Raw genomic sequence first — 24859 nt, forward strand, 5'->3', positions numbered from 1 at the left:
TCACAATGTCCGTTGATCATTTCAAAACAAAAGATCATAATTTACTCTGTAATGGTTGGGTGTCGCGATCCTGAAAAACAGGAACAAGCGGGTCTGAAAATGAATGGTTGGGTGTAGAAATGTAACACTTTCTTTCTTTTAAAACAAACAAGTAAAAATACTGATTTAGAAATATACTTTAAAAAAACAAAGTACAAGTACGCATAAAAGCAACTCAATTACAGTAATGTGAGTACTTGTAATCTGTTACTTTCACCTCTGGTTATAAGTAACTGTGATATCCACATACACACACAAACTTTATTTATTACGATCATGTAAATGACAACTTAAAAACATTTTAAAATAAATCAAATAATCAAAATCAACATCGAGAAATAACAACACAGTATTTTGCATCTCAGTTTACATGAACGTAAAGGAGAGGGAAGAAGTATAAACTTTCCTAACTTAAACGTGAACAAAGTAAAATTTTTACTAACAATTTGAAAACTATAATGTGAATAAACAATCAATGCAATATAATACTCACACAGAAACCATGCAATAAATGTTTTTTTTATAAATAATGTACCATATCTTGCAACTTTTTACTCCCAATAACAAGCGAGCACCTTGTGCTGATTATTTATCAACATACCTCTGAAAAATAATTTCTTTGTGTGTCTTTTTAAACAGAATTATGCACGGAATTATTTTAATCTCAGTTCTCTGCACAGTTTAACTCCACAGATGGTAACAGAAACCTTTCATTGTTGTACAAAAACTGAAGTTGTAGCTTCCCTCTCTTTCATAAAACATGTCCTGAATATTTGGTAACATATGATTATTTGTTTTATATAACATTTGTGCTGTTTTATGCCCCACCAAGTCAAAAAAAATCCTGTATTTTTGATAATAAAAAAAGTTGTTTGTGTAAATCAGGAAATCAGGAAAAGGAAGACAAATATCTTACACTCCTAATTAAAATTGGGGAGATACTGTTTTCTGTTCTCACATCTGTGCCTTTCCTTCTCAAACACATCGAGAAAAGATGAAGACGTGCACACGAGAATGAAGTGGAGTTACGTAAAAGTCTTTAGGAAATACTCAGAGGAAAAGACGGCTATTACTAAAAGTCAGGTTATTTTTACCAGCTTCTAATCGATTTAACCTTTATAGTTTATTATAATTCTTTCTAAATGTCTTCCTGCGTTTCCAAACTCCTCTAACTTTAATTTGTTTGGAGAGTTTTTCCACGATGGGAAACACTAGACATTAGTAGCACTGTAGTTACAGTAGATCCTCACAGATTTGTCCTGTTCCACCTGATTTCACCTCTAAGTTAAGGATCCATTGAGGAAAATGGAACTACACCATGTGTGTATTCCCTATACAGCAGAGGGGGACAACTTTTATCACAGCGGGGGCCACAAAAATGTGTTTGTTTGATCAAAGGGCCACATTATGTACATTCATGTCAGCATTCATAATATTGAGCAATCTGAGCATTAGCCCAAGAAACAATGAGGTGTTTTTACGGTCATTTTATGTGTTTGTCTGTCATTCTGTGTATGTTCGTTCATTATGTGCATTTCTATTGTAAAATGCATCTCTTTTGGAGTCATATTGTATGTTTGTGTTGTCATTTTGCATTTTTTTGGATTTTTGTTGTTTTGTTTGTTTGTAGTATTGTGGGTTTGCACAGTAATTTTTTGGGGGTGTTTTTCTTGTCTTTTTGTGTACTTTTGTTATAATTTTCTGTAATTTTGTATGCTTTTTGAGTCTTTTTGTGTTACTTGAAGTTTTTTTTGTATATTTCTGTTGTTGTTTTGTTTGTTTGTAGTACTGTGGGTTTGCGCAGTTATTCTTTGGTGTTTTACCTTGTATTTTTGTGTACTTTCTCATTTTCTGTCATTTTGTATGTTTATTGATTCATTTTGTGTATTTTTTGTTGTTGTTTTGTGTTACTTGTAGTTTTATTGTGTATTTCTATTGTTGTTTTGTTAATTTTTCTTATGTGTTTCTGGAGTATTTTCTGTGTTTTTCTTGTTTCTTTATTTTTGTATAATGTTGTAATTTTTTGTGTATTTCAGTATTTTCTTGCTGTTGTTTTGTGTATTTTAATATCATTTTCTGCATTTTGTGTTACTTGTAGTTTTTTTTGTGTATTTCTGTTGTCGTTTTGTTAATTGTTGTGGTGGTTTTATGTGTTTCTGGAGTATTTTCTGTGTTTTTCTTGTCTTTCACTATATTTTTTGTAATGTATGTTTTGTAACGCATGTAATCATGTGTTTACTTTGGGGCCACCATTTGACTGTGTCTGCTACACAGTATTTTCCTTCATTATAGACTCCAGTCCAGACTAGAATGAATTGCATTGATATTAAGGTACTAATTGTCAAATTTAAGTAAATATAATAATTACATGTATTAAAAACAGTTGTGTTTGACATGTATTCACTATGAATGGCCTCTTGGGTCCAAATGCACATTTCCCCCACTGTGATCATTTATTGATGTGCTCTTTAGCGGCTATGGCTTTTAGCTTTGGCCTGGATGGTCGACTCTTCTTGTCTGAATGTGTTGAACATCTGAGGAAAAAAGCCGACCACCAGACCTCAGCTGGGAGTAGGTTGGAGGTTCTGTGGTGTTTTACCCGTTACATTATGCAACAACTCATGTGGCTGTGCAGTGCGCATAGTTCAACCTAAAACAATTGAGTCATGGATGCTGCTAATGATGATGAAGCTAATATTTTGGTGGCCAGCTGTCCTGCGGGCTCCTGTTCTACAGGTTTCCGTCTGCATACTGTATGTCAGGAAGCCTTTTCACAGTCTTGATTCCCACTAATGTCTGTGTTTTATCCAATTTGTTCTGGTAATGAGACTCACCCTTGACAACAGAGGATTCCGTTTGAAGGATATTATGTTGATATGTCTGTGCATGGATGCCAGCATGGCTGTGTGGGAGATCATTGATTGGCTGACTGGAGGTCTGATATAAATTCTGCTTTTTTCCTGCAGACTGTGCGTCATGGCTTTCCATATCAACCGTCCTCTATGGCTTTTGACCCCGTGCAGAAGATCTTGGCCATTGGGACTCAGACTGGAGCTTTGAGGCTGTATCCTTTTTCTTTTTCTCCACCTGAAAATAAAAGAAGTCTTCCACATAGGGGTGAGCGATATGGGAAAAAAAATATCACGATTTTTTTCTTTGTAAAATCACGATCAAGAATTTATCATGATTTTTTATTCACATTATTTAGACTATTTTCAAGTGAATTCACCTACTTAAAATCATCACCTTAAATGGAAAAAAGGGATAAAAGATCATTTAAGTCAGGATACTTTTCAAACATAGGCGATATAAACTCAATTTATTAGTTTTTTTCAATATAGTTTTACAAGAAAAACAATAATGGGTCAAAGTCAGTAGAGAAAAATGCCACAAAGACCCTTTTATTAATCACTAGCAGCACAATATTATCATTTTGACTTTTTCATTCATTAGGGCTGAAATGTGTGATTAAATTCTGTAGTATTTTTTAACTTTATTAAGGACATTGTCCCTTTTAAGAAAGTTAGCTGAGGTGCTGCTCAGATGTCTGATGGGCATCTAATATCGTCAGATCGCACAGCCATACTTCCACATAAGATAAGTAAAAGGTTTATGTGTCCGACCCTCGTTCAATGAAACGTTTCACAGGATGAATTGTAAGCTTGATAATTAACTGTAGAAAATTCTGATTTCTGATGAGCTTGATGGCAGTGTGGCTATGACTAACCTGCTAAAGAGGCTCTCGGTGCTGCTCAGTCATCATTGAGCCACAAAAAGTGCATTCATCATAACCATCTCCAAGTACAGCAGAAACCAGCACCACTGAGCTCAGTGTGAAATAATCACACCTGTGACACAAGATAGAAAAGCTACACTTTAAACAGGAAAAGTATGCACTCAACAGTTGCAAATCACTGGCTGTGTATATACTGTCTACTACAGTGTTTCTCAAATGGGGGTACGCGATGACACTCCAGGGGGTACTTGAGAGAGAGAGAGAGAGAAAAAGAGAGATGTTTATTTTTAGATAAAATAGTATAATCATACTAAATATTACCAGAAACTCACAACACAACAAAAGCAAATGAGAGAAAAATCTACTGATTAATAAAAATAACAGACAAACAACAAACTACAAAAAATGACCCACTAAATGAGAGAGAAACACACAAGATCACTCCAAAATACACAAAATACACAAAATTAAATAAAATTTAGTTTAAATAATACCAACAACACAAAAAAATGACCACAAAATAAGAGAAAAATACACTGAATAATGAAAAGAACAAACGGCTACAAAATACACAAACTTACAACAAAAAACACAAAATTACAACAAAAACACACAACAAACACACAAAATGACACAACAAACACACAAAATGATGATAGGAATGATCTTGAAGGATCAGTGCTGATATAGTACACATCCAGGCATTTCTCGTGTACTCAGTCTTTTCAAACTATCTAATGTGAACGCACGACATACAAATTTTGATGTCAAACTTAACTTAGTAGCACGTTAGTATGCAATTTCAAACACAACCATTACTTATTATCTACTGAGTCGGATGGAGAAGCTTTTATTTTTAAACTCTATATACTCTTTTTTTTTTTTTTTTTTTTAAACAGACCACTGATGTCATTGTCACGTTTCTCCTGCACTTGTGTTTGTTGTGATTCTGTAAATACACAAAGAACAAAGCCAAAATGATACTTAAGATAACTTCAAAAGTACTAAATAACAGCTACAGCAAAAACGACGTTGCGGCACATGGTGCATATATTTATAAAGGAGGTACGGTTAATGCAAAAAACAATTGTTGCATGGTTTTTGTGTGAGTATTATATTGCGTTGTTTATTCACATTATAGTTTTCAAATTGTAAAAAGTCTGGAAAAAATGAAAGGGGTAAGATTAGATTAGTTTTTACTTATGTAAACTGAGATGCGTGAGAATTTCAAGTCGCAAGAAAATGTTTTGTTGTTTTTTCTTGATTTTATTTTATTTTGAACTGTTTTTAAGCTGTCATTTACATGATCAAGATAAATAAGTAAGTTTCAAGTGGAAAAATAAATAAATGGAACTCGTATAATATCATATTTATCATCTATAAGTTTTATCAGGTGTGTCAAACTCATGAATTAGTTCAGGGGTCAAATATGGACCAGTTTAATCTGAAGTTGGCCACAGATTGAGCATTTTCAACATTATTGTTCCCTAGTTTGCATTTCCACGTGTAAATGATATATGAAATAAGTAAAATACAGACAATATCATAGTGACAGAAATCAGTTCCTGCAAGATCTTAACTTAAGTGTCTTTAATTTTGTAAAAAATTGAATTGAAAAAAAAGATTCATAATTTTGGGAGATTTTGTGAAAAATAGCACAATTTTTGAAAAAGGTTGGCCTGTTCAAATTTTCTCTGTCATTTTCACTTTCTCCTGCATGCTGAATTGGAAGCTCCAAAGGGCCAGAAAAAAAAGAATAAAAATACATTTCACCCCACATAGCACAGACCTAACCTGTGTACACAAACTCGACACAAGAGATCCCTTTTCAGGTTCCTAGTTTCTCTTCTTCTCACATCTTATAAGCAGCAACTGCTCATCATCCCTCAAAGCCTGTAGACAGTGCACAGTAAGTGACCGTTTGTCTCTGTTGTCACCCCAGAAGAAACAAATAAATTCCCGGTGCTGATGGATGTGGAGAGCTCTGAGGTGGCTGCTGCTTGGATGTGTTTCAGTGCATCCAGCAGCACCTCCTGGATGAGCCAGGCTCATTAGTGCTATCTCTGCCCGAGCATGAGCATGTGCAGCTCCTCCGCCATATGCCGAGGAGCCAACCTCATCAACTGTGCTGCCCCAGCCAGTGCCACGATGCCACTTCACACATGCTGTAAACTTAGTGGACTCGCACAACACACACACAATCAAGCTGTGCTGCGTAGTGTAGCCCCCCACCTCCCCCTCCCAGGAAGTTGGAAGCCTACGTTATATTTATTTGGCTTCTTCAGTCACAGTAATAAAGCAGCCCCTGGATCTGTGACTTTTAAACACTCCATGTGGTGGTTCACTCTCCAGGGCTGACCTATTAGTGTTTCCCCCTCCATGCTTATCCACTCATGGGGTCCATCTGCTTTGTTTAGATTTACATTAGACATGCTTTTCTCCACCTCCATAGATTAAAGAGATGTTTTCTCAGGACAAATCCCAGAGAACATGGGCGACATCCATGCTGTCCTAATCTGCAAGGTGGGGCTGATGGGATTACTGCCATTCAGACAATGAGGGCCATTTATCAACAGAGCGGCTGCATCGATCCACTTCATTGCCCCTGGTGTTGGGGAAATGCTGCCACAGTTCAGTAGACACAAGCTCAATGGTGTGTCTCCAAATCAGTGTGTCACCACACACACTTCCACTACCACTAGGCACACATTTCCTCCTTGTTTTCCCAAAACACGGGAAACTAAGCCTGAAATATCAATAATGTCTCTCTACACTTATAACCATAAAACAAGGTTTATATTATACACAGACATCATGTTTCATCTGAACTTGTTTTATGTTACTGGTGTTGTTTTGGGAATTGTTAATTATTAAATCCTGACATTCAAATGATAATAACTTTAATTGGACAACCTTTTCTTTTGCCCCAAACGAGACTGAGGCTGTGTTCGAAATGGTACACTCCTTACTATACACTACATACTTGAGTATACACTGTCTACTATATACTCTAAGTATGTTTAGGATGATGAGCGGTCCCAATGAAGCATAATTCCAAGTTTCCCGAGATGCATTACAAAGCTACGACGACAAAAACCTGAAGCACACCAAGGCTAAATATCTCCGTTAACTCGCCACCTTTGAAAGTTCTGAAAGTGATCAAGTAGAATATCAACATGTTTATTTTATTTGTTTGTTTATTTATTTATTTGACAGGGACAATGCAGTCAGACATAGTTACAGCAAAAGATGCCACTGATGCAGTGCCTAGAGTGTATTGCTAGTGCTAATTCTCAACTCGTGTCCCTGGTTGAGCTTTTCCCCAGATACAAAATAAACAAACTGTATAAAAGCACAACCTTAAACACATATTTAGCTTATTTACAACAGTGATCTAGCATTTAGATGTGGTCATTTGATCCATAAAACTCACGGAAACACATTTGACTTCCGGTTAACTTCAAAACCAGAGCCCTATTTACAAGTGTTCAAAAATTAATGGAAAACAAGAAGAGATGCTTTTGTTTTGAAAAGAGGATGTTTGACTTTTAGCTTGAAGCCAGTCCCAGGACCATTTTACATTCCGCTCGCAATGCATCATGGGGCAGTTGAGTTGAGTATGACTAGTGTGCCCACTGTGCATAATTAAAAAATATCCCGATATATTATACATCTGAGTATTTCTCGCATACTCAGTCTTTCCATGCTATCTAATTTCAACACACCACTTACTCATTTTGACATCAAACATACGAGTAATGCAATTTGGAACACAGCTTTTAGCTCTGAACGACTGTGGTAGAGGGGTCGTCTTCTGATCAAGAAGTTGGGGGTTCGATCCCAGTCTAAACCTGTCGAAGTGTCCGTGGGCAAGACACTGAACCCTAAGTTGCTCCCAGTCCCACTGGTGTGTGGATGTTGGTGTGAATGGGTGAATGAGCTGATATTAAAGCGCATTGGGACTACTTCAGCGTAAGGATAAAGCGCTATATAAATCAAGTCCATTTACCATATTTACTGTTTGAACTTCATCTTGCGTTCACATCAGAAAGACAACTTCCTGCTCAGCTGATCATTATTTGATGGCTGATGATAAAATGTTGTGATGATTCCTAATGATTTAGTGATATGGGAAAGTGTTGATGTTTGACTGACCTTAAAGCTGATATCCGGAGTTTCTGAGAAATCTATGTTTATGTATAATTCTTTTGAAATGTGAAAAAATACCTAACTAGTCTTTTACTATGGTCTACTGCCAATGGTCATTCATATACATTAATGTATATACTGTAAGTCCCACCTTCACCCTATAGACCCCTATGCAAATGGAAATGATCGCCGAGCGTGTCCAGCCAATAGGCTTTGACTTTCTGTTTTTGAGACTGTCAATCAAAGTGAATGAGGAACTGTGCACGGAAACAAGGCCGCGCGTCACAACGGCAAACAGGTAAATATGATTTTGCTCTTACCTGACCCATAGACCTATATCAATGCAACCTGATGAGACCTCGTTATGTTCTGCGATGCGCATGCAGAAAAGTAGAGGCATGGCTTTTGGTAGTTTGGCAGAGGCAGTGGGAGGAAATGAGGCTGTTTGGGGCGGGACATCGAGACGTTTCTCAGAAACTCCGGATATCAGCTTTAAGTGAGATGTCTCTAGAATGACAATGATACGTAAACTCCTTCGTCATTTTAAACTAATCACTTTGATGGCCGATCATTCCAGGACCAAGTCAACCATACTTCTGCTTTTATTGTGGAATTCATCCACATTTTGTTCTATTCTGTGAAAATTAGATGAGATATTAATAAAGAGAATCAAAGCTTAAGTTAAATATCTTTTAGTCTCTTCATTAAAAACATGCCCGTCTTTAAGAGGCAAATATCTTGTTCTCTTTGTCGTGGAGGTTATGTTTTTGCCGGCGTTTATTTGTTTGTGAACAGTAACTCATAAAGTCAGTGGACAGATTTTGATGAAATTTTCAGGAAAAATAATAAATGGGATAAGGATTAAGTGATAGGATTTTTAGGAAATCCAGATCTTTATACCATTGTGGTATAAAGATCTTGTTGGATCTTGGAAGCTAAGCAGGTCTGGGCCTGGTTAGTAGTTAGATGGGAGACCACTAATAATTCCAGATGCCACAGTGGGGGACAGTCACTCCAGTGGTATCTGTCATTGTGTTCTTGGGCAAGGCACTTTACCCACATTGCCTAGTATGAATGTAGTGAGTGAGAGTTGGTGGTGGTCGGAGGGGCCAATGGCGCACTATGGCAGTTTTGCTTCCGTCAGTCTACCCCAGGGCAGCTGTGGCTACAATACTAGCTTACTACCACTAAGTGTGGAGTGAAAGAAAAATGCCTTAATTCTGTATAGCGACTTTGAATTATTATTGTTATTATACTGATTCTGGATCAGTTTTAAAAACTTAATATTTAGTTTGTATTTGACTGATCTTTAGTGAAATTGGATCGGTTATGTTTGGTTGAGTCCTCACTTACCAAACTGAGTTTCACCCGAATCGGATCCCGATTGTGCATGTAATCGCAATTTTCTTGAAAAAACCGGGGTGCCCATATACATTTGGACCTACTATATCATGTTTAATGGTGATAAAAATTTCTTTCAAGCCTTTAAAGTGTGACTTATCAGATTTTGACATTTTGGCTGTGGATTATAACACTAATCATTCTGGTCTGTTCAGCTTGTGTGAGTTTTTTTCTTTTTCTTCTTTTCTGTGTGCTGTAGAATGTGATTCCCCAGATGCTCCACCTGATTCCCCACTTATTCAGTCTGTTTGTGAGGTCTGTCCCAGTGAATTCCTGCATCCCTAGAAAGTAGCTTTGCTCAGCAGCTCCATTAAGCCACATTACAACAGAATCAGTTTGGTGTTTAGACACATTTACGATACCGAAGTTTATGCTCACAGAAACTATCTGTAACAGCATCTTTAAAAAAAAAAAAAAAAAAAACAGTTGCATTGCTCTTGAGTTGACTCTACAGCTTTAATAAGGTTTCAGGCAGCGTCCTTGATTTTTGGTCTACTTCTTTGTTCCCATTTCAGCATGGCTAGAGGGCTTAAAACAGACTTCACTTAATAACTTAATAAATAATAATAACTTAACTCCTCCATCCTGGACCTGTGGGGACATGATAATCATTTATAATTATGACAAATTCTGCACAGAGTTTGCTGGACCATGAGCTAAAACTGGATGGAAAGGTCATGGGTGAATGGGAGCTCAGTTGCCAGAAGGTTCCGTCTGGCGCCAGCCCTAAGTTGAAAAGTCTGTTTGTGTTTGTGTTTGTGTGTTTCTGTGGAAGCGATGGCCACTGCAGACTAGAGCCCGTCCTGAAACGGTCTCCTGTAACTCCACCTTAGTTTGCTTAAGGCATCGAGGGATTGTTTAAACAGAGCTTGGTTGATCCTGTTCACAGTTATCATGCCTTCCAGGGAAAAATGGTCTTGAATATTTAACCCTATGATGTTTTCATTTGGAGGATGAGTGCACAATACATTCTTGTCATTTTAATATGCTGAGTTTTCTTGTAAGATTACATCTTTTGGTGCTTCCTTCTGCTTTGGTGCTACTCACTTTGTAACAGTGATCACACGAGTGAAAAGAAGATTTCCTTTCAAACATAAATGGATTGTCTGTCATTTGTGCACAATATTTGAGATTAATTTTTGTATAAATTCCCTTCCTAATGGTCTGTGTGTCACTATGGCCGGTGTCCCTGGTTCAATCTGCTTGCAGGTGTGGCCACGCCCACTTAAGAAGCTGGTGGATGTTGAAAAAAAATAAGATGTTTAAAATCAAGCAGTCGCAGCAAAAAACAGATCAAGGTTTAGGGTGCATAGTAACAGTCGAGGTTGGGGTCAATTATAATTCTAATCGTGTAATTGATAATTAATTGCGATTATGATTTTAATCGTAAGTGAAAAAATCTGTTGCTGTTGCAATCATAATTGAATTGTATTTGAGTTCAGATAATTGACTTTGTAATTGTAATTGATGTGGAAATTCTATAAAAACTGTCATTAATAATTTAATTCAACACAAACCTGTGGAGCCATGATACAGTTCTATGTCTTACACATACATACAGTAGTTAACAATTATTAAAATTAAAATGTGTTTCATATCAACTTTTCCCACTACCTGTCAGTTCTTTGCAGGATCATTTTATCTTTTTAATAAAAATTAAAGAATCTCGGGGTATACTGACAGAAAAAAAGGCCGAGTCCACACCAAAAATATGAATCAATATTTTCATTGATTAGGAAGCCAAACACGGTAACCAAGAAATGAAAAAAAAATAATGTATTAAGTACTGTGATTTATCTTAAAGGGGAAACTGCTTTGTAGGTATCCTTGTATTATCTGTTTTGGGTAAACCAAGAGACATTTGATTAGCTTTCAGGGATCATTTCAGGAAAAATCATAACTAAGTTTTGTTTTGTTTTGAATTTTTCTGGTAAATGGGATTTAAATCCTCCAGTTACATCATAACTACTTCTTTTTTCCTCAAACAATCAAACAGCAAAGGTTGTTTTCTGTCTTTACCTTCTGTGACAGATAAGTGGGACTTATTGACCCGTTATCATGAGAGATGCTAACAGAAAGCTAGCACAGCTAGCATAAGAGATGCTAACACAAGAAGAAGGTTTCGTTTTATTGGGTTATTTAGTTCAGTCTCGGTGATTAATTGTAGGGGTGTCCCAATACAACTTTTTCACTTCTGAAACGATACCGATATTGCAGCTTTGGGTATTGCCCGATATCGATCCGATACGATATCAGCACGAATCATAGATACTTTTATTACTTATTTTGTTGTGTGGAATGTTATAAAAGGCAGCATCAAGTGATCAAGTGAGTCAAACAGAGAACAATAGTCAGCAACAGTAGGTATGAGAAAAACTGACCCATTTATTATTAACCAATTGGTTACATACATTTTAACATAATATCTACAGTATTCTACAATTGAATTAAATAAATTAATTAATTGGGAAAAAAAAAAGAAAAATCTGTGAATCCGCAAATTTGAATCCAATGACGGATATTGATATCTTAAGTTTTGCATGTACTCTGTCAGAACTTGTCCAGTTTTCTTTAACCTATCCAACCAGCTTTGGCCGTGCAGGCGTGGAGTGCTATTGTCAGCATGAGAGCGGAGCTGCCATCATCCAGCTCCAGTTCCTCATCAATGAGGTTTGTTCTCACTACCTGTTACCTCACTTTAATTCCCTCCTTACTCGGTCTCACACACGGATCCAACAGCTTATCTTCAAATGCACCCATCCCCATAGCTCTCATGAATATAGTGTTTTTAGTTAGAAAATGGCACATTTCTCTGTAGTAGTTATTTAGTGTGCTAATGCTGCTGTGTAACAGAAGCTAAGGTGTTTTTGTCCCCACTCTGTGTAGGGGGCGCTGGTGAGTGCCTTAGCGGATGACAGCATCCACCTGTGGAACCTGAGGCAGAAAATCCCTGCAATCCTACATTCACTGAAGTTTAACAGAGAGCGGTAGGTGATGCTGGCTGAGAATCAGAATGATCGACATTTGACGTCATACGTGTATTTTAATGATAAAGTAGTTATTTCAACATAAGAACTTAGATATTTTATGCTGCACATTTGGGCTGCACAATAATCAAATTTTAATCGTGATCATGATTTTGGTTGCCACGATTAAATTAACCTGGTCGTCTGCAATATTTATAATATGGGCTCTGCAGTCTGTAATAGTGTATTTATTCAGTTAGCCCTTTGGTACATTTTGAATTCTCAAGTATATTTTTTTTAAGTTTAGCATTTATTAAATGTTTTCAGTATTCCATTGTAAAGCTTAATTTTGCACTGTAAACATATTGTTTGTTCAAAAGTAGTGCAATAAAAAATGAGTTACATAGATGTTAACCTTAAACATACCAATATTCTACAATCGAATATAATAAATACATTTAAAGACCCTAAAAAATAACTTCAATAAATCCAATAAAGAGTATTTAGATATAATCCGATTTTTACTGATATCGGACCAATATCAATATCTGATCGGGACACCCCTTACTTATTACTGCATTTTTCTGCAATGTTTATCACATTTTAAAATAGTTTTGATTTCACCTGAAAAAACAAAAACGTTAAAAAGTGGAACCTAGATGTTTCTTGAAATTGAAAACTCATAAATTGGGACAAAAAGAGGTGGTGGTTGCGTGCAACTTTATCACCTTGAATAATTCATATTCCAAATGATGATGACATAAATGATTCCTGGATATGAGCCTCTTCACCTAAACATACTGTGCATGTGTTGTAACTGAATAGCTGACTGTCCAAAGTGTAAAGCAGTATTTACAGGCTCTCTCTCTTCTACTGATCTATATATAGCTTGGCTTTATTAGTGTGTCACTGTGCAAGGCCTTTTGTAATTAAATGTGAGTCATTTGCCACTCCTTCCAGTCTGACCAGTGTTATTAGGGGTGAGGGGTGACCCTTTGATGGGATTGAGTTGGGATGAGCTAATGAAACGGTTGCTAATGATGGATGCTTATTTCCTACAGAATCACATACTGCCACCTGCCCTTCCAGAGTAAATGGCTGTATATCGGCACCGAAAGAGGAAACATCCACATCGTCAACGTGGAGTCCTTCACCCTCTCAGGCTACGTTATTATGTGGAACAAAGCCATCGAACTGTGAGTTCGGATTGCACTGCTGAGTGTTTCCCCCTCCCCACATACTGTACATGCACACTGGTTCACACACTGCTAGAGTTGGGGTCAATTATAATTGTTATTGCATAATTGATCATTAATTACAATTATTGCATAATTATAATTGTAATTGTAATTTAACATTTTTTTGCTGTCGTAATCGTAATTAAATTGTGATTGCCATGAAAGTTTTTAAATTTAATGCAGAACTGGAGAATTAAGTTTTACGTACAGTTCTACACATACTGTATGTAGTTAACAGTTATTCCTTTCAAGCTTTCTTACATTTTACCATTTAAAAAAAAAAAAAAAAATCTAAGGGTATACTGACACATATATGGCTCAAATGTCCCCAATATTAAAACCTATATTTTCATTGATTACGATGCCTAATAAGGTAACCAATAGATAGGAAAGTAATTAGATGATATTGATTTTCAGTGTATTTTACAGCTGATTTAAAGGGGCAGTATTATGGAAAAATTACTTTATAATGGTTTTGCTACAGTGATATACATCTCTTTAGCCTCATTCAGAGGGTCAAAGATGAAAAGTTCTGTTTCCTCCCTTCCTTGTTATTCCACATTTTGTAAAATGTCAGCTCCAAACGGCCGAGTTTGATTTTTCTCGCGTTGTGACGTCACAATGCGGAAACTCCTCCTTCTGACAATCCTGGCTCCTCCTCCCTATAAGAATGTGAGAATGTGAGCTCCTCCCTCTCAAACTATCTCACAGACAAAACAAACACTGTGGTTTAATATACAGTAGAATATATATTATACTTTATTGACATATGTAAAGCTACATACACAAAATGTGTTCTCTGCATTTAACCCCTCCCTGAAGAGCAGTGGACAGATACGGTGTAGCACCCAACGAGCAGTTCCACTTTTAATACCCTTTATACTGCCTCGTGTCACCTTTGAGATGAGCTGACGTCTTTGTGAACCAATGCGACGCAGCGTTTGGACAAAATAAATGATTGTCACCTTAAATGCACCATTCCTGTGGTTAGGAGAGGAGAAGTTGACAAGAATGTGACTTAGCAGCTTAACACTTCTGTGAGTGTTTGAAACAGATGACTGACTCTACTGCTGCTGCCACACACACACACACCCTGAAGCAGCGTTTGTATGACTCACAATCACAATAGCCGCCTACATATCCATGTGTTTTACTGTAATGTGCAGTTTTTTGGCTGAAAACAATAACAAGAGTGTGTGGATAGCAAATGAAAATCACCTTGGTGATCACTGATCACCCTCGCAAGAGCGAGGCATGAAGTCTGCATCTACAGACACGCCCACTCTTGCATATGCACGAAAGCCCCAAAACAGCCTGTTTTTAGAAGCGTACTGAAATAGACTTTTCAGAGGGCTAAAACTCCAGAAAACAGGCGAGTTTAGGAAAATAAACCTCAAATACTATGTTGTTGCGGTTCTTGGAAGAAAATGGAGATGGGTGAAAAATAGCATACTGGACCTTTAAGACATGGGTCAAACTGAGCTTTTTGCATAAGAGATGCTAACACAAAAGGAAAGATAACTTTTATTAGGTTATTTATTTCAGGCTCAGTAAATTTGATTAATTCTAATTGAACTTTAGTAATTAAGAACATAATTGTAATTGTCTTTCTGAGAATATAAAGTAATTGCAATTTAGTTATAATTGCTGGTCACTGTAATTGAATTGTAACTGAACATGGGTAATTGAAAATGTGATTGTAACTGAAAAATGTAATGGTGCACTGGTTCTGCTGACAGTAAACCAGATGCAAAGAAATGTGGATGCACTGCATCCTGTGAGCGGAGAGAAGAGTTGAACTGGGAGCAGAGCGAGCGCTGTGTGTAGGTGGGGATTGGGCCAAGCCAAGGATTGCACTTGAGATTTCTGGAGGAGTGTGTTGCCAGATTTAACTTAATGTCTTTGATAGGAAGTGCCCACTGGATGACCTCTAATCCCTCATGTAAACATCCTCTGCTAAGTAACATTACGACCTCTGTTGGTAAATGTTGAGCTGTGTTTTCTGCACAATGTCTGGTGTAAGTAGCAAAAGGTCACATACAAGCAAATCCAATTCTAGTGAGCAGAAAACTTTATGGGTGCATTAACCAGCACGACTGCACGTTGTGTAACAAGTTAAAGATTTCCCATCTTAATAAATAAAATTATCATTTAGAAACTGCATTTTTAGATTTACTTGGGTTTTGGTCAAATATTAAAATTGGTTTGATAATCTGGAACATTTAAGTGCCATAATTATGCAAAATAATCAGGGCCAAATACTTTTTCATGGCTCTGTAACAATACATTTGAGATAAACAGCCATTTTACATTGCTTTGTTAATTTGCAATTGCATCAGGACTTTGACCTATTTTTTACTGTTTTTTTTCTTTATCTTTTTGTTTTTCATTCTTCTTTTTGTTATATTACATTTTATTTAAAGTAGATTGAAATTGTAGAATACAGTTGTTCAAGATTGATTAATTAAGAAAAATGTCAAATTTATGTTTAATCAGTAATTATTTTTAAAACATTCCAGAAAATCCCATTTAAATTTCAGATGACCCCAAGGTTGAAAAACACTACTCTAACTAGGGGTGTCCCGATCCGATATTTGATATCGGTCCGATCTTAGCCTGGAAACAAATATCGGATTCAGATTTCCACATTTTCCGATTTTTTATTTATTTATTTATTTATTTTCATTTCTTTTTTTTTTTTTTTTTTTTTTCAATTGTAGAATACTGTAGATATTATTTTGAAGGTTAAAAATTATGTAACCATTTGGTTAATAATAAATGGGTCAGTTTTTCTCATACCTACTGTTGCTGACTATTGTTCTCTGTTTGAGTAACATCAAGACTTTTCTAACATTCCACACTACAAAATAAGTCATTATTATTTATTATTAAAAAAAAAGAAAAAAAAAAAAAAGAGTAATAAAGATATCGGATCAATATCGGTATCGTCTGATACGCAAGTCTGCAATATCGGTATCATATCAGAAATGAAAAAGTTGTATCGGGACATCCCTAGCTCTAACCCAATATATTTAATAATGTCCCATTTATCGGTTGCAGAAGGTACGTAAAGAAAACAAGCTTTGTGGTTTGATTGTTTGATGAAAAGGGGAGGAGTTATGATGTATTTGAAGGATTTAAATCCCAGTTAACTGAAAAATACAACAAACTAAAGCTTCACTTGCCATTTCTTGACAGTTATTAGGATTTTTACTTAAATGATCAAATAAAAAAAGTCTCGTAGTTTACCCAAAACAGATAAAGCAAGAATTAAGGATACCTACCTACCAGTTTCCTCTTTAAGATACAACGCAGCCTTTCATTTAACAATGAAAGACTTTCTAAATATGGTCATACGTCATGAAACAGATTAAAATGAAGCCATGGTTTACTGAACCTGTAAGTGTTTGACACTCATTAAGTTTGAGCTTTTCATCATCTCTCCCCTGCTGCGGGTGAATCCATGTTCATATGTGATGATGTGATGGAGATGTTTTATTTTTTGTCTCGTTGCCATGGTAAACCACATCCTCAATGAATTTTTTTGTAGTCTTCATACCCAACGTGTTAACTCTGTATGAGAAAATGTTGCTGAGCCATTAGTTTACTAACTGAAAACTAGGTTTATGAACCGAATTCACGTCTTCATCTCATTGAACATTTATTCTTCGAGTTTGTCATTGAGACAAATGTTCAGATTTTAATGAAACCTGAAATTTACAAAACTTCAAGACAGAATTGTATAAATAAATGAATAAATCCTCTCTTCCCCTAAGACAATAAGAAGCGCAAGAACCAATGCCTCACAATAATCCATTAAGATTTGAAATAGTTCATTAAGCTTGATTGGAATTTTTAATTTGTGGCTGTTGAGATAAGATTTAATTCATTGAAAAGGTTAAAGCAGAAAAGTTTTTAAGAATCTAAATCAACAAAAACTAGTGATTCAGTAGCTGTTACAAAGCAGTGTATGTTTTTGAGTGCATCTATCTGAATTATTCTGCCAAAAGTACATCTGACATCAACTTTAAAATCAATTTCCTCTGGCGCATCAGTCTCGATCTGATATAAAGTAAAATGAATTCTGCTCAGAACAGATTGTGACATGTTCATCTGATGACAATCTGAGTTTAAAAGTACAGAAAAGAAAGTGAAGAGGAGCAAACTGTTCTACACACTTTAACTCTCTCTTGGACAGAAGCTGAATGCTCCCACCTGGCAGGTGTGATCTTAATTAAATCAGCTTTAGTGTTATTGTTCTGCCTGTGCACTTTAATGGTGGATGTGTGAAGGCCAGCACTCAAACATGTGGTGGTCACTAAAGAGCAGTTTTTCTTTACCCTAGCGGTGATGATTATCCCAATACTGTTGTACATTATAGTGTTGTAGTACTCCAGACCGGACTTTATTATCCCCACCACAGTGTGGAAGAGGGTTAATGGTTTGAGCTCCGTCCATCTGTCCGTCCGAGTCAAAAGGACAGCTTTTCTCAGAAACTGTTTAAGATACGATAACCAAATTTCAGTGTGTGGCTTCCAGTATTGTGCTAGTTACTGTAAAAAAGTAACTAGTTACCGTTACTAGTTACTTCATTCACAAAGTAACTCAGTGACTGTTTTGATTACTTGCACCAAAAAGTGATGTGTTACTGGAAAAAGTAACTTTTGAGTTACTTAGAATTAAAGAATTGTTAATTTTTTGGGTCCGTACAGCTTCATATCAGTGCTGTATCAGAAAATAATCCACTGTTGATCAGCTCTGTGGTGGTTAAGGAAGCTGGCTTGTAATCAGAGGGTCAGTGGTTTGAATCCCTCCTACCGCTACTGCTCCTGTATTAACATTGCTTTGGATAAAAGTCTCTGATAAATGAAATGTTATTGTATCTAATTGTACAGTTTCTAATCATTGGCATTTACAGTCCTAAACTCTGCTCAGTATTAGTATTTGCAAACACCAATCTGACTGAAACACTAAGTATTCTTTCAATGTTAGTTTATTTTCCTGAGACCAGCAGAAACTGAAAATGTTACAAGGAATTCTGAAATAAATAATGCAAAACAACCTGAATATTATTCAGAATCAAAGATAAAAAATTTAAGTGGCTTCAGCATTATGAAACGGTTGTGTTTAGTTAGAATGTCCCCTTACATCTTAAGTACAATAACTATCAACAACGTACAACATAAACACACGAAACCTTCTAAAATAAATAAATGAAAACAATTTGAATTAACATTTGGAATACATTTTTCAACCTTAGCACAGTAATGTTTTCTCAGCTACACAATGCTAAACATATCAACATAGGCTACCGAGGCTACCGAGCTGCTGAAAGCAGTGACTCAGCAGTAGCGACAGGCTTCTTATTTACAACAACATACCATGCGATTGCTTTGCTGATCTGTTCCTGAATAACAGTCACGGACAAACACACCATATTGTAACAGTAACTGCGTTATTTCTTTGAAAAATATTGCATTAGAGTACTAGTTACTGTCAAAAGTAACGTTGGTGGCTGGTGGGTATCAATACTTTAATGGAGTTTGAAAATGAGAAGTGCGCAATAATTTTTTTCGGAGTTATTGCCCATGTTCCGTTTTTCTGAGTTATTGCCCTTGTGCTGTTTTTTTTACTCTGTTCGAGGTATCTTCAAAGGGGACAGTTTTTTTTAGAAAACACTCAAGATAGTTAGTGATTTTATATTTTGATAATTTTTTCTTATGTATACATCTAAGTTCTTAGATTTAGAACCTTTAGGAAAAGGTTGTGAGTTATGACAACCAGTCTGGCTGGGGATGTTGATGACTGTCTTCTTGTTTCTAGACTATTTTCTGAGGGTCTTGTCTTGGACTGTGGGGCATTTTTACATGGTCTTGTGTTAGCTGTGATTACTTTGGTAAAAACCACTGACGCATTCTAACCTCGATCAATCAATCTTTATTTATAAAAAAAAAACACTTTTCATACAAAAAATGTAGCTCAAAGTGCATTTAAACTCTGCTCAGTTTGTCTGAAACATCTTTAAATCCATTCTGCACAAATGCACAGCTCTGTAATCTTTAATTTTCAGTGAAATGAATACTGCAGAGATATAGTCGACGAAATGAATCATATTTTAATTAACTGTATAATTAATTAACTTTATTAAGTGAACTAACTTTGATGGCTACATAAACATATACCTAATGCATAATAACTAAAACATAATCTTCTAATCTGATATTTAAGTGCTTTTACAGGTGTTTTTGGTGTATTAGTGATTTTTTTTTTAGGATTAGTAACAGTGCAGTCAATACTCATGACCTTTAATCCACTCCAACATCTCTGACTGTATGGACTCATTAGGAGCAATGAGATCATTGTCCTCTGGAGCCAGACCCCATCCAAGGCACCAACACTGTTCTAGACACTCCCTCCATGTTCCTTGCTCCGTTGCCACGGAGATCTTGCTTCCTTACACTGTAGTCTGGTTGACCGTTGTGTGACCCTCTAGTCGCGTTTCTAGATGTAGATGCAAACAGACGCATGTGTAATCCAATCCATGCCATTGGTTTCACAAATGTAGTCATTATTTATTTTTAAATCAGGGTTTTATTATATTTCAGTCTAATCTAATCAAACAAATATTGTTCATTCACTTAATTATTTTTCGCCCTATAGATCCACCAAGACGCATCCAGGACCTGTAGTGCACATCAGTGATAACCCCATGGACGAGGGCAAGGTAACATCATTGTACAACTGTAAAAATGTTGCATTTTCTGTGTTGTCTTTATGCATTTTTTTGTTTCTTTGGTTATCAGTTTTTATTATGTGGATTAACGTGGTTTCTTTATCTGCTCGTACAGCTTCTGATTGGGTTTGAGTGTGGTGTGGTGGTGTTGTGGGATCTGAAGTCCAAAAAAGCTGACTGTCGCTACAATTATGATGAGGTAAGGCGTTAGTTTCCTTCCACTCAGTTCTTGTGAGAGTTTGTTCTGGGTTATCTCTTTGTTGTCTTAGAAATGAGTTTAGGGAAAAAGAGTAACAGACATAATAATGATTGGTCATAAAACCTGGTAATGCTGTTTGTCAGGCCTCTGTTTTCTGAGGAGTCTCTCAGGCCTATTAGAAAAACCTCCCACGCCAAGGCTGGAAATGATTAGGCCCAAGAAAAGAGAGGACCACTGCATAGACCGTATGTTTCAATTAAAGAAATCCATTTAATGTCCGTGTAAAAAAAAAATGGACTTGGTAAAATGGACTTGATTTTATATAGCACTTTATCACCACACTGAAGCAGTCTCAAAGCGCTTTACATATCAGCTCATTCACCCACACCAGTGGGACAGGACTGCCATGCAAGGCGCTAGTCGACCACTGGGAGCAACTTTGGGTTCAGTGTCTTGCCCAAGGACACTTCGACACATAGTTAGGTACTGGGATCGAACCCCCAACCTCTCGATCAGAAGACGACCCACTACCACCTGAGCCATGGTCGTCCATAAAGCAAATTTTGACATTTTCTTTTTAAACACATGAAATAGGTCATTAATGTATTCCTTAAAACATGTAAAACATGTTTCAAATTTCTTTGTTCAGGATTTAATTGGCTGGTCAGAAATCATAGCCGCGTTACGTAACAGAGCCATCATTAGCATTAACCCGACCCTGCTGCTGAAGCACACCAAACTTCCACAGCCTTCAGCGTGCGCAATTCGGCCCCTAGCCTAAAACAAACCACATATTCTGACTCGAGGGAATAAAACGCGTCCACTGGGTGCCACATTTTCAATTAAATTAGCACTTTTTTTGCACCGCGATTTTGTTTTTCGCCTCTAGTGGGCGCAGTTCTGACTCAGGCGGAGAAGACCTTTCCGTGGACACCTCGTTTGGCTCGATCTGAGCATTTTTTGATTTTTCCTACATTTTTTGTCTTTCACACTGCTCTCACCCATAGGGTTAGGGTTAATACATTAAGGAGGCGGTGCCCTTCCCGCACGTGGGCGTGGTTCCAGCGCCTTTAACTGACACGCCCCCAGCATTTAAGAACAGAAACAAGTGCTTGTTTTTTATGATTTTGAGACCTCATTTTATATACTTGGCGATGTTTTTCATCTTTCAAATTTGGCTCCGTGGTCAATGACACATGTTTCTGTGGTGTAACAAACTCATAACACAAATTTATTTCTGCTTTTCACAGACTTTAAATTAAGTGAAAGTAATTACAGAACACCAAGGCTGAAAACTGAAACACAAATTATTAGTCCCATTACATTAATGGCTCTGAATGTGTGCTCACCTCACTAAAATTACAACATTGCAATTGTATAAATTAAGAATAAACCTGTCGCACTGACATTCCAACAATGCACAATATAAAACAAAAATATATTCAATATTTAACTTTAACTTGTTTCCACTCATACATTAAATAATATTGCATAGGTCTATAACTGACTGGGCTGCTGGAAGAGAATCAAATTAAATATGTTCTCTCATTAAAACACAATGCACATTTAATTTATCATCCAAGCATGTTTTTGTAGATGCACACAGGGCGTGTGCGTCTCTGCCTGCTTTGATTGCGGCGTGGAGAATTTCTTGTGCTCCACGTCGCTGGTGTAATCCCATATAAGTAATGATCTTTATATCGTATAAGTACAGTCTTGATGAAGATCAGATGATCTCTGTGAAATGTGCTGACAGACTGAAACCAGATGCTGATATGCTGATGTTCAGCCAGTGCTCGGCTGCTGTGTAATGGTCCATGTTAACTAGGGGTGTGTATTGCCTGGCATCTGGCGATACGATTCGTATCTCGATACATAGGTCATGGTACGATACGATATATCCCGATATTAAAGTGTGAGGCGATTATTGCGATTTTTTTATATATATATATATATATATATATGACTTAATAAACAACTAATCTGTAAATGTGTACACCTTCATGAGATCATTATGTATGAAATATATTGTATTGGCATATTTTACATTCAAAAAATTGGCTTTAACATGCCAAGTGCCAACAACTCAAAATTAAAAAAAATAACATACAATCTGCTTGTGGCTTTTAAACCAACTTTGACTTTAGTGCAACTTAACTGAGGTATATACCTAGAACAACAGATAAATGCAGAAAGTTAGTACTTTCTTTTTAGATTTTATTGAAAAGACACAAGCTGGTCAACATGTCCAGGTTTCAGTGCACTTCTTTGTACAGATACAATGTCTCCTGCAGTGGAAAAGACTTTCCTGGTTAAATACAGGTGTAAAAAAGAAAACAATCAATATGGATGCATTTTGAATTGATCCGAGAATCGCGCAACGTAATACCGCGATATATCGCGGAGGGCTACGCTTAACTACAGTGTCGGCCGGAGTTTCGGTGCATCACTAATTCTAATGTGAATGAATTTGTTTTGTGTGCACTAAATGAAATGATTTAAATAATAATAGATGTAAAATATAGATGTGAAAGCGAATCCATCGTTTGAGTTGAAAGTGTTGCTGATGCACAGTGTGTTGTACAGTCTAAATGTGCTGCTGCTTCTTCAAACAGGCTATTCACTCTGTGGCCTGGCACCATGAGGGGAAACAGTTTGTTTGCAGCCACTCTGATGGCACTTTGACTACATGGAACATACGAGCCCCGGCCAAGCCTGCACAGATCATGACCCCACATGGTAGGAGCTGACACACACACACACACACACACACAGATTCAAAAACATGCTGAGGTTACATATCGATGCTTGAGAGTGTGACTTGTGCAGTAAAACCAGATGGATGAGAGAAACATGCCATATCATTGCCCCATATGTAGTAAACATTAAGGCCAAATGGTCGTTTATTATTTGACCTCCTATAGGAAAGCAGCCGAAGGATGGAAAAAAGCCAGAACCATGTAAACCTATCCTGAAAGTGGAGTACAAAACAACAAGAGCTGGGTGAGTGTGATGGTGGCACACACACACACCCATACTGCTTCTTACCCGTGTCCATGTCCTATAAAGAAAGTAGTCTTTCCTGTTATTCCACATTGATTTTAACACCTAATCCGAGGGTTTGGATGAAGCGATCAAGAGACCAGCAAAAGAATTATGAGTTCTTTTGTTTTCCTGTTCCTCTCACTCATTTTATGATATTTAAGATGTCGTTGCTGTTGTCTGAAAAGGTTCGGGACTATATCTAAGATTATTCAGACTGATATTTTCAATGAAAAAGTCACATATTTACTGTATTTACTGATTATTCAATTAGCACACTGTACATTTTTAGTTTGATCAGATGAATACTTTTTGAGATTTGGACAATTTAGTGAAGGGGGTTTGTGTAAATTTTTGCTCTTCCTTTTTTTTTTGTCCATTTTCAGCTTCCAATATCTCAGGAACTACATCATATAGGAGACTGACATTTGGTATAGTAATACAGCTCCACCTACTCTCAGGATATATGAAAATATCTGCTATACATCCTATCTGGTGGACATGCCAGCCAAAAAATTTTCCGGGGTTTGTTGCTGGAACATGTTTGTGCCTTCATTAAACAACTTAACATATGCCTCAGCTCCCTGTAATTGTATCAGCTTTTATCTATGTACATAGATTGTTCACATCACTAATCATTAGTCACATATATGTATTGGTTCTTGTGTGACAGTCTTTTAAAATCTGAAAAAATACTTTCTTTTTTTTTTACTATTTTCATTGGTCCATAACTACATGTGGGAATGTAAGAAAGAAATCTGATCTCTATTTTAATTTATAGTATAAAGATTACTCTTTCTTAGGATATAAAACAATTTTTCAATCTTCATTTTTATTTTGGACCCCAACTCTGGGTTATTTTACCACTCACAGATATTGAAAATCCTTTACATGAGGTCATTGTAGCTTTGCCTCTGTGTCTTATAATCATTTATTGTTTATTAGTTTTTCACTAGTAAATATTGAAAGCTGAAAATGCAAGAAAAATAAGGATGCACAAAAATCAACACTTAACCTCCTCATTAAACTGTCCATATCTCTCAAAAGGTTTTCATCTGCCAAACTGAAAATTTACAGTGTTCCAATTGAATTAAGTGCATGGCATGTGTTGACAATGTGTTGAAATAACATGGAATGAGTCCATTTAAAAAATCAAAAGTGTAATTTTTGCCCCAAGGTTTGAGGACAAGAATATGTCTTTTTAATTAAAATGCAGCCCCTTGGAACTGAAACTTATTGTGAATGGGGTCAGATTAAACTCTGGAGACGCAACGCTAACGTCCCTCTTTGCTCATTCACCAGTGATTGGACTACATTCTTTGTAACTTGTAATCTTTGTACCAGAAACCTAGGGTT

At 36.5% G+C, this 24859-nt stretch overlaps 1 protein-coding gene across 5 annotated transcripts in view; it reads left to right on the forward strand.

Annotated features, from left to right (window-relative positions):
* The window catches only part of stxbp5b (syntaxin binding protein 5b (tomosyn)), a 53106-nt gene that overhangs the window by 2336 nt on the left and 25911 nt on the right, over positions 1 to 24859 (forward strand). For all 5 annotated transcript variants that reach the window (XM_028437451.1, XM_028437454.1, XM_028437452.1 and 2 more), the window contains exons 2-9: positions 3006 to 3103; positions 11914 to 11995; positions 12212 to 12312; positions 13353 to 13487; positions 20190 to 20253; positions 20378 to 20461; positions 23077 to 23200; positions 23386 to 23464. In XM_028437451.1, the coding sequence (XP_028293252.1) occupies positions 3006 to 3103; positions 11914 to 11995; positions 12212 to 12312; positions 13353 to 13487; positions 20190 to 20253; positions 20378 to 20461; positions 23077 to 23200; positions 23386 to 23464 (767 nt within the window). The remainder of the gene's footprint in view (positions 1 to 3005; positions 3104 to 11913; positions 11996 to 12211; positions 12313 to 13352; positions 13488 to 20189; positions 20254 to 20377; positions 20462 to 23076; positions 23201 to 23385; positions 23465 to 24859) is intronic.

The sequence above is a fragment of the Gouania willdenowi genome, chromosome 22 (assembly GCF_900634775.1).
Source record: "Gouania willdenowi chromosome 22, fGouWil2.1, whole genome shotgun sequence".
Classification (NCBI taxonomy): Eukaryota; Metazoa; Chordata; class Actinopteri; order Blenniiformes; family Gobiesocidae; genus Gouania; species Gouania willdenowi.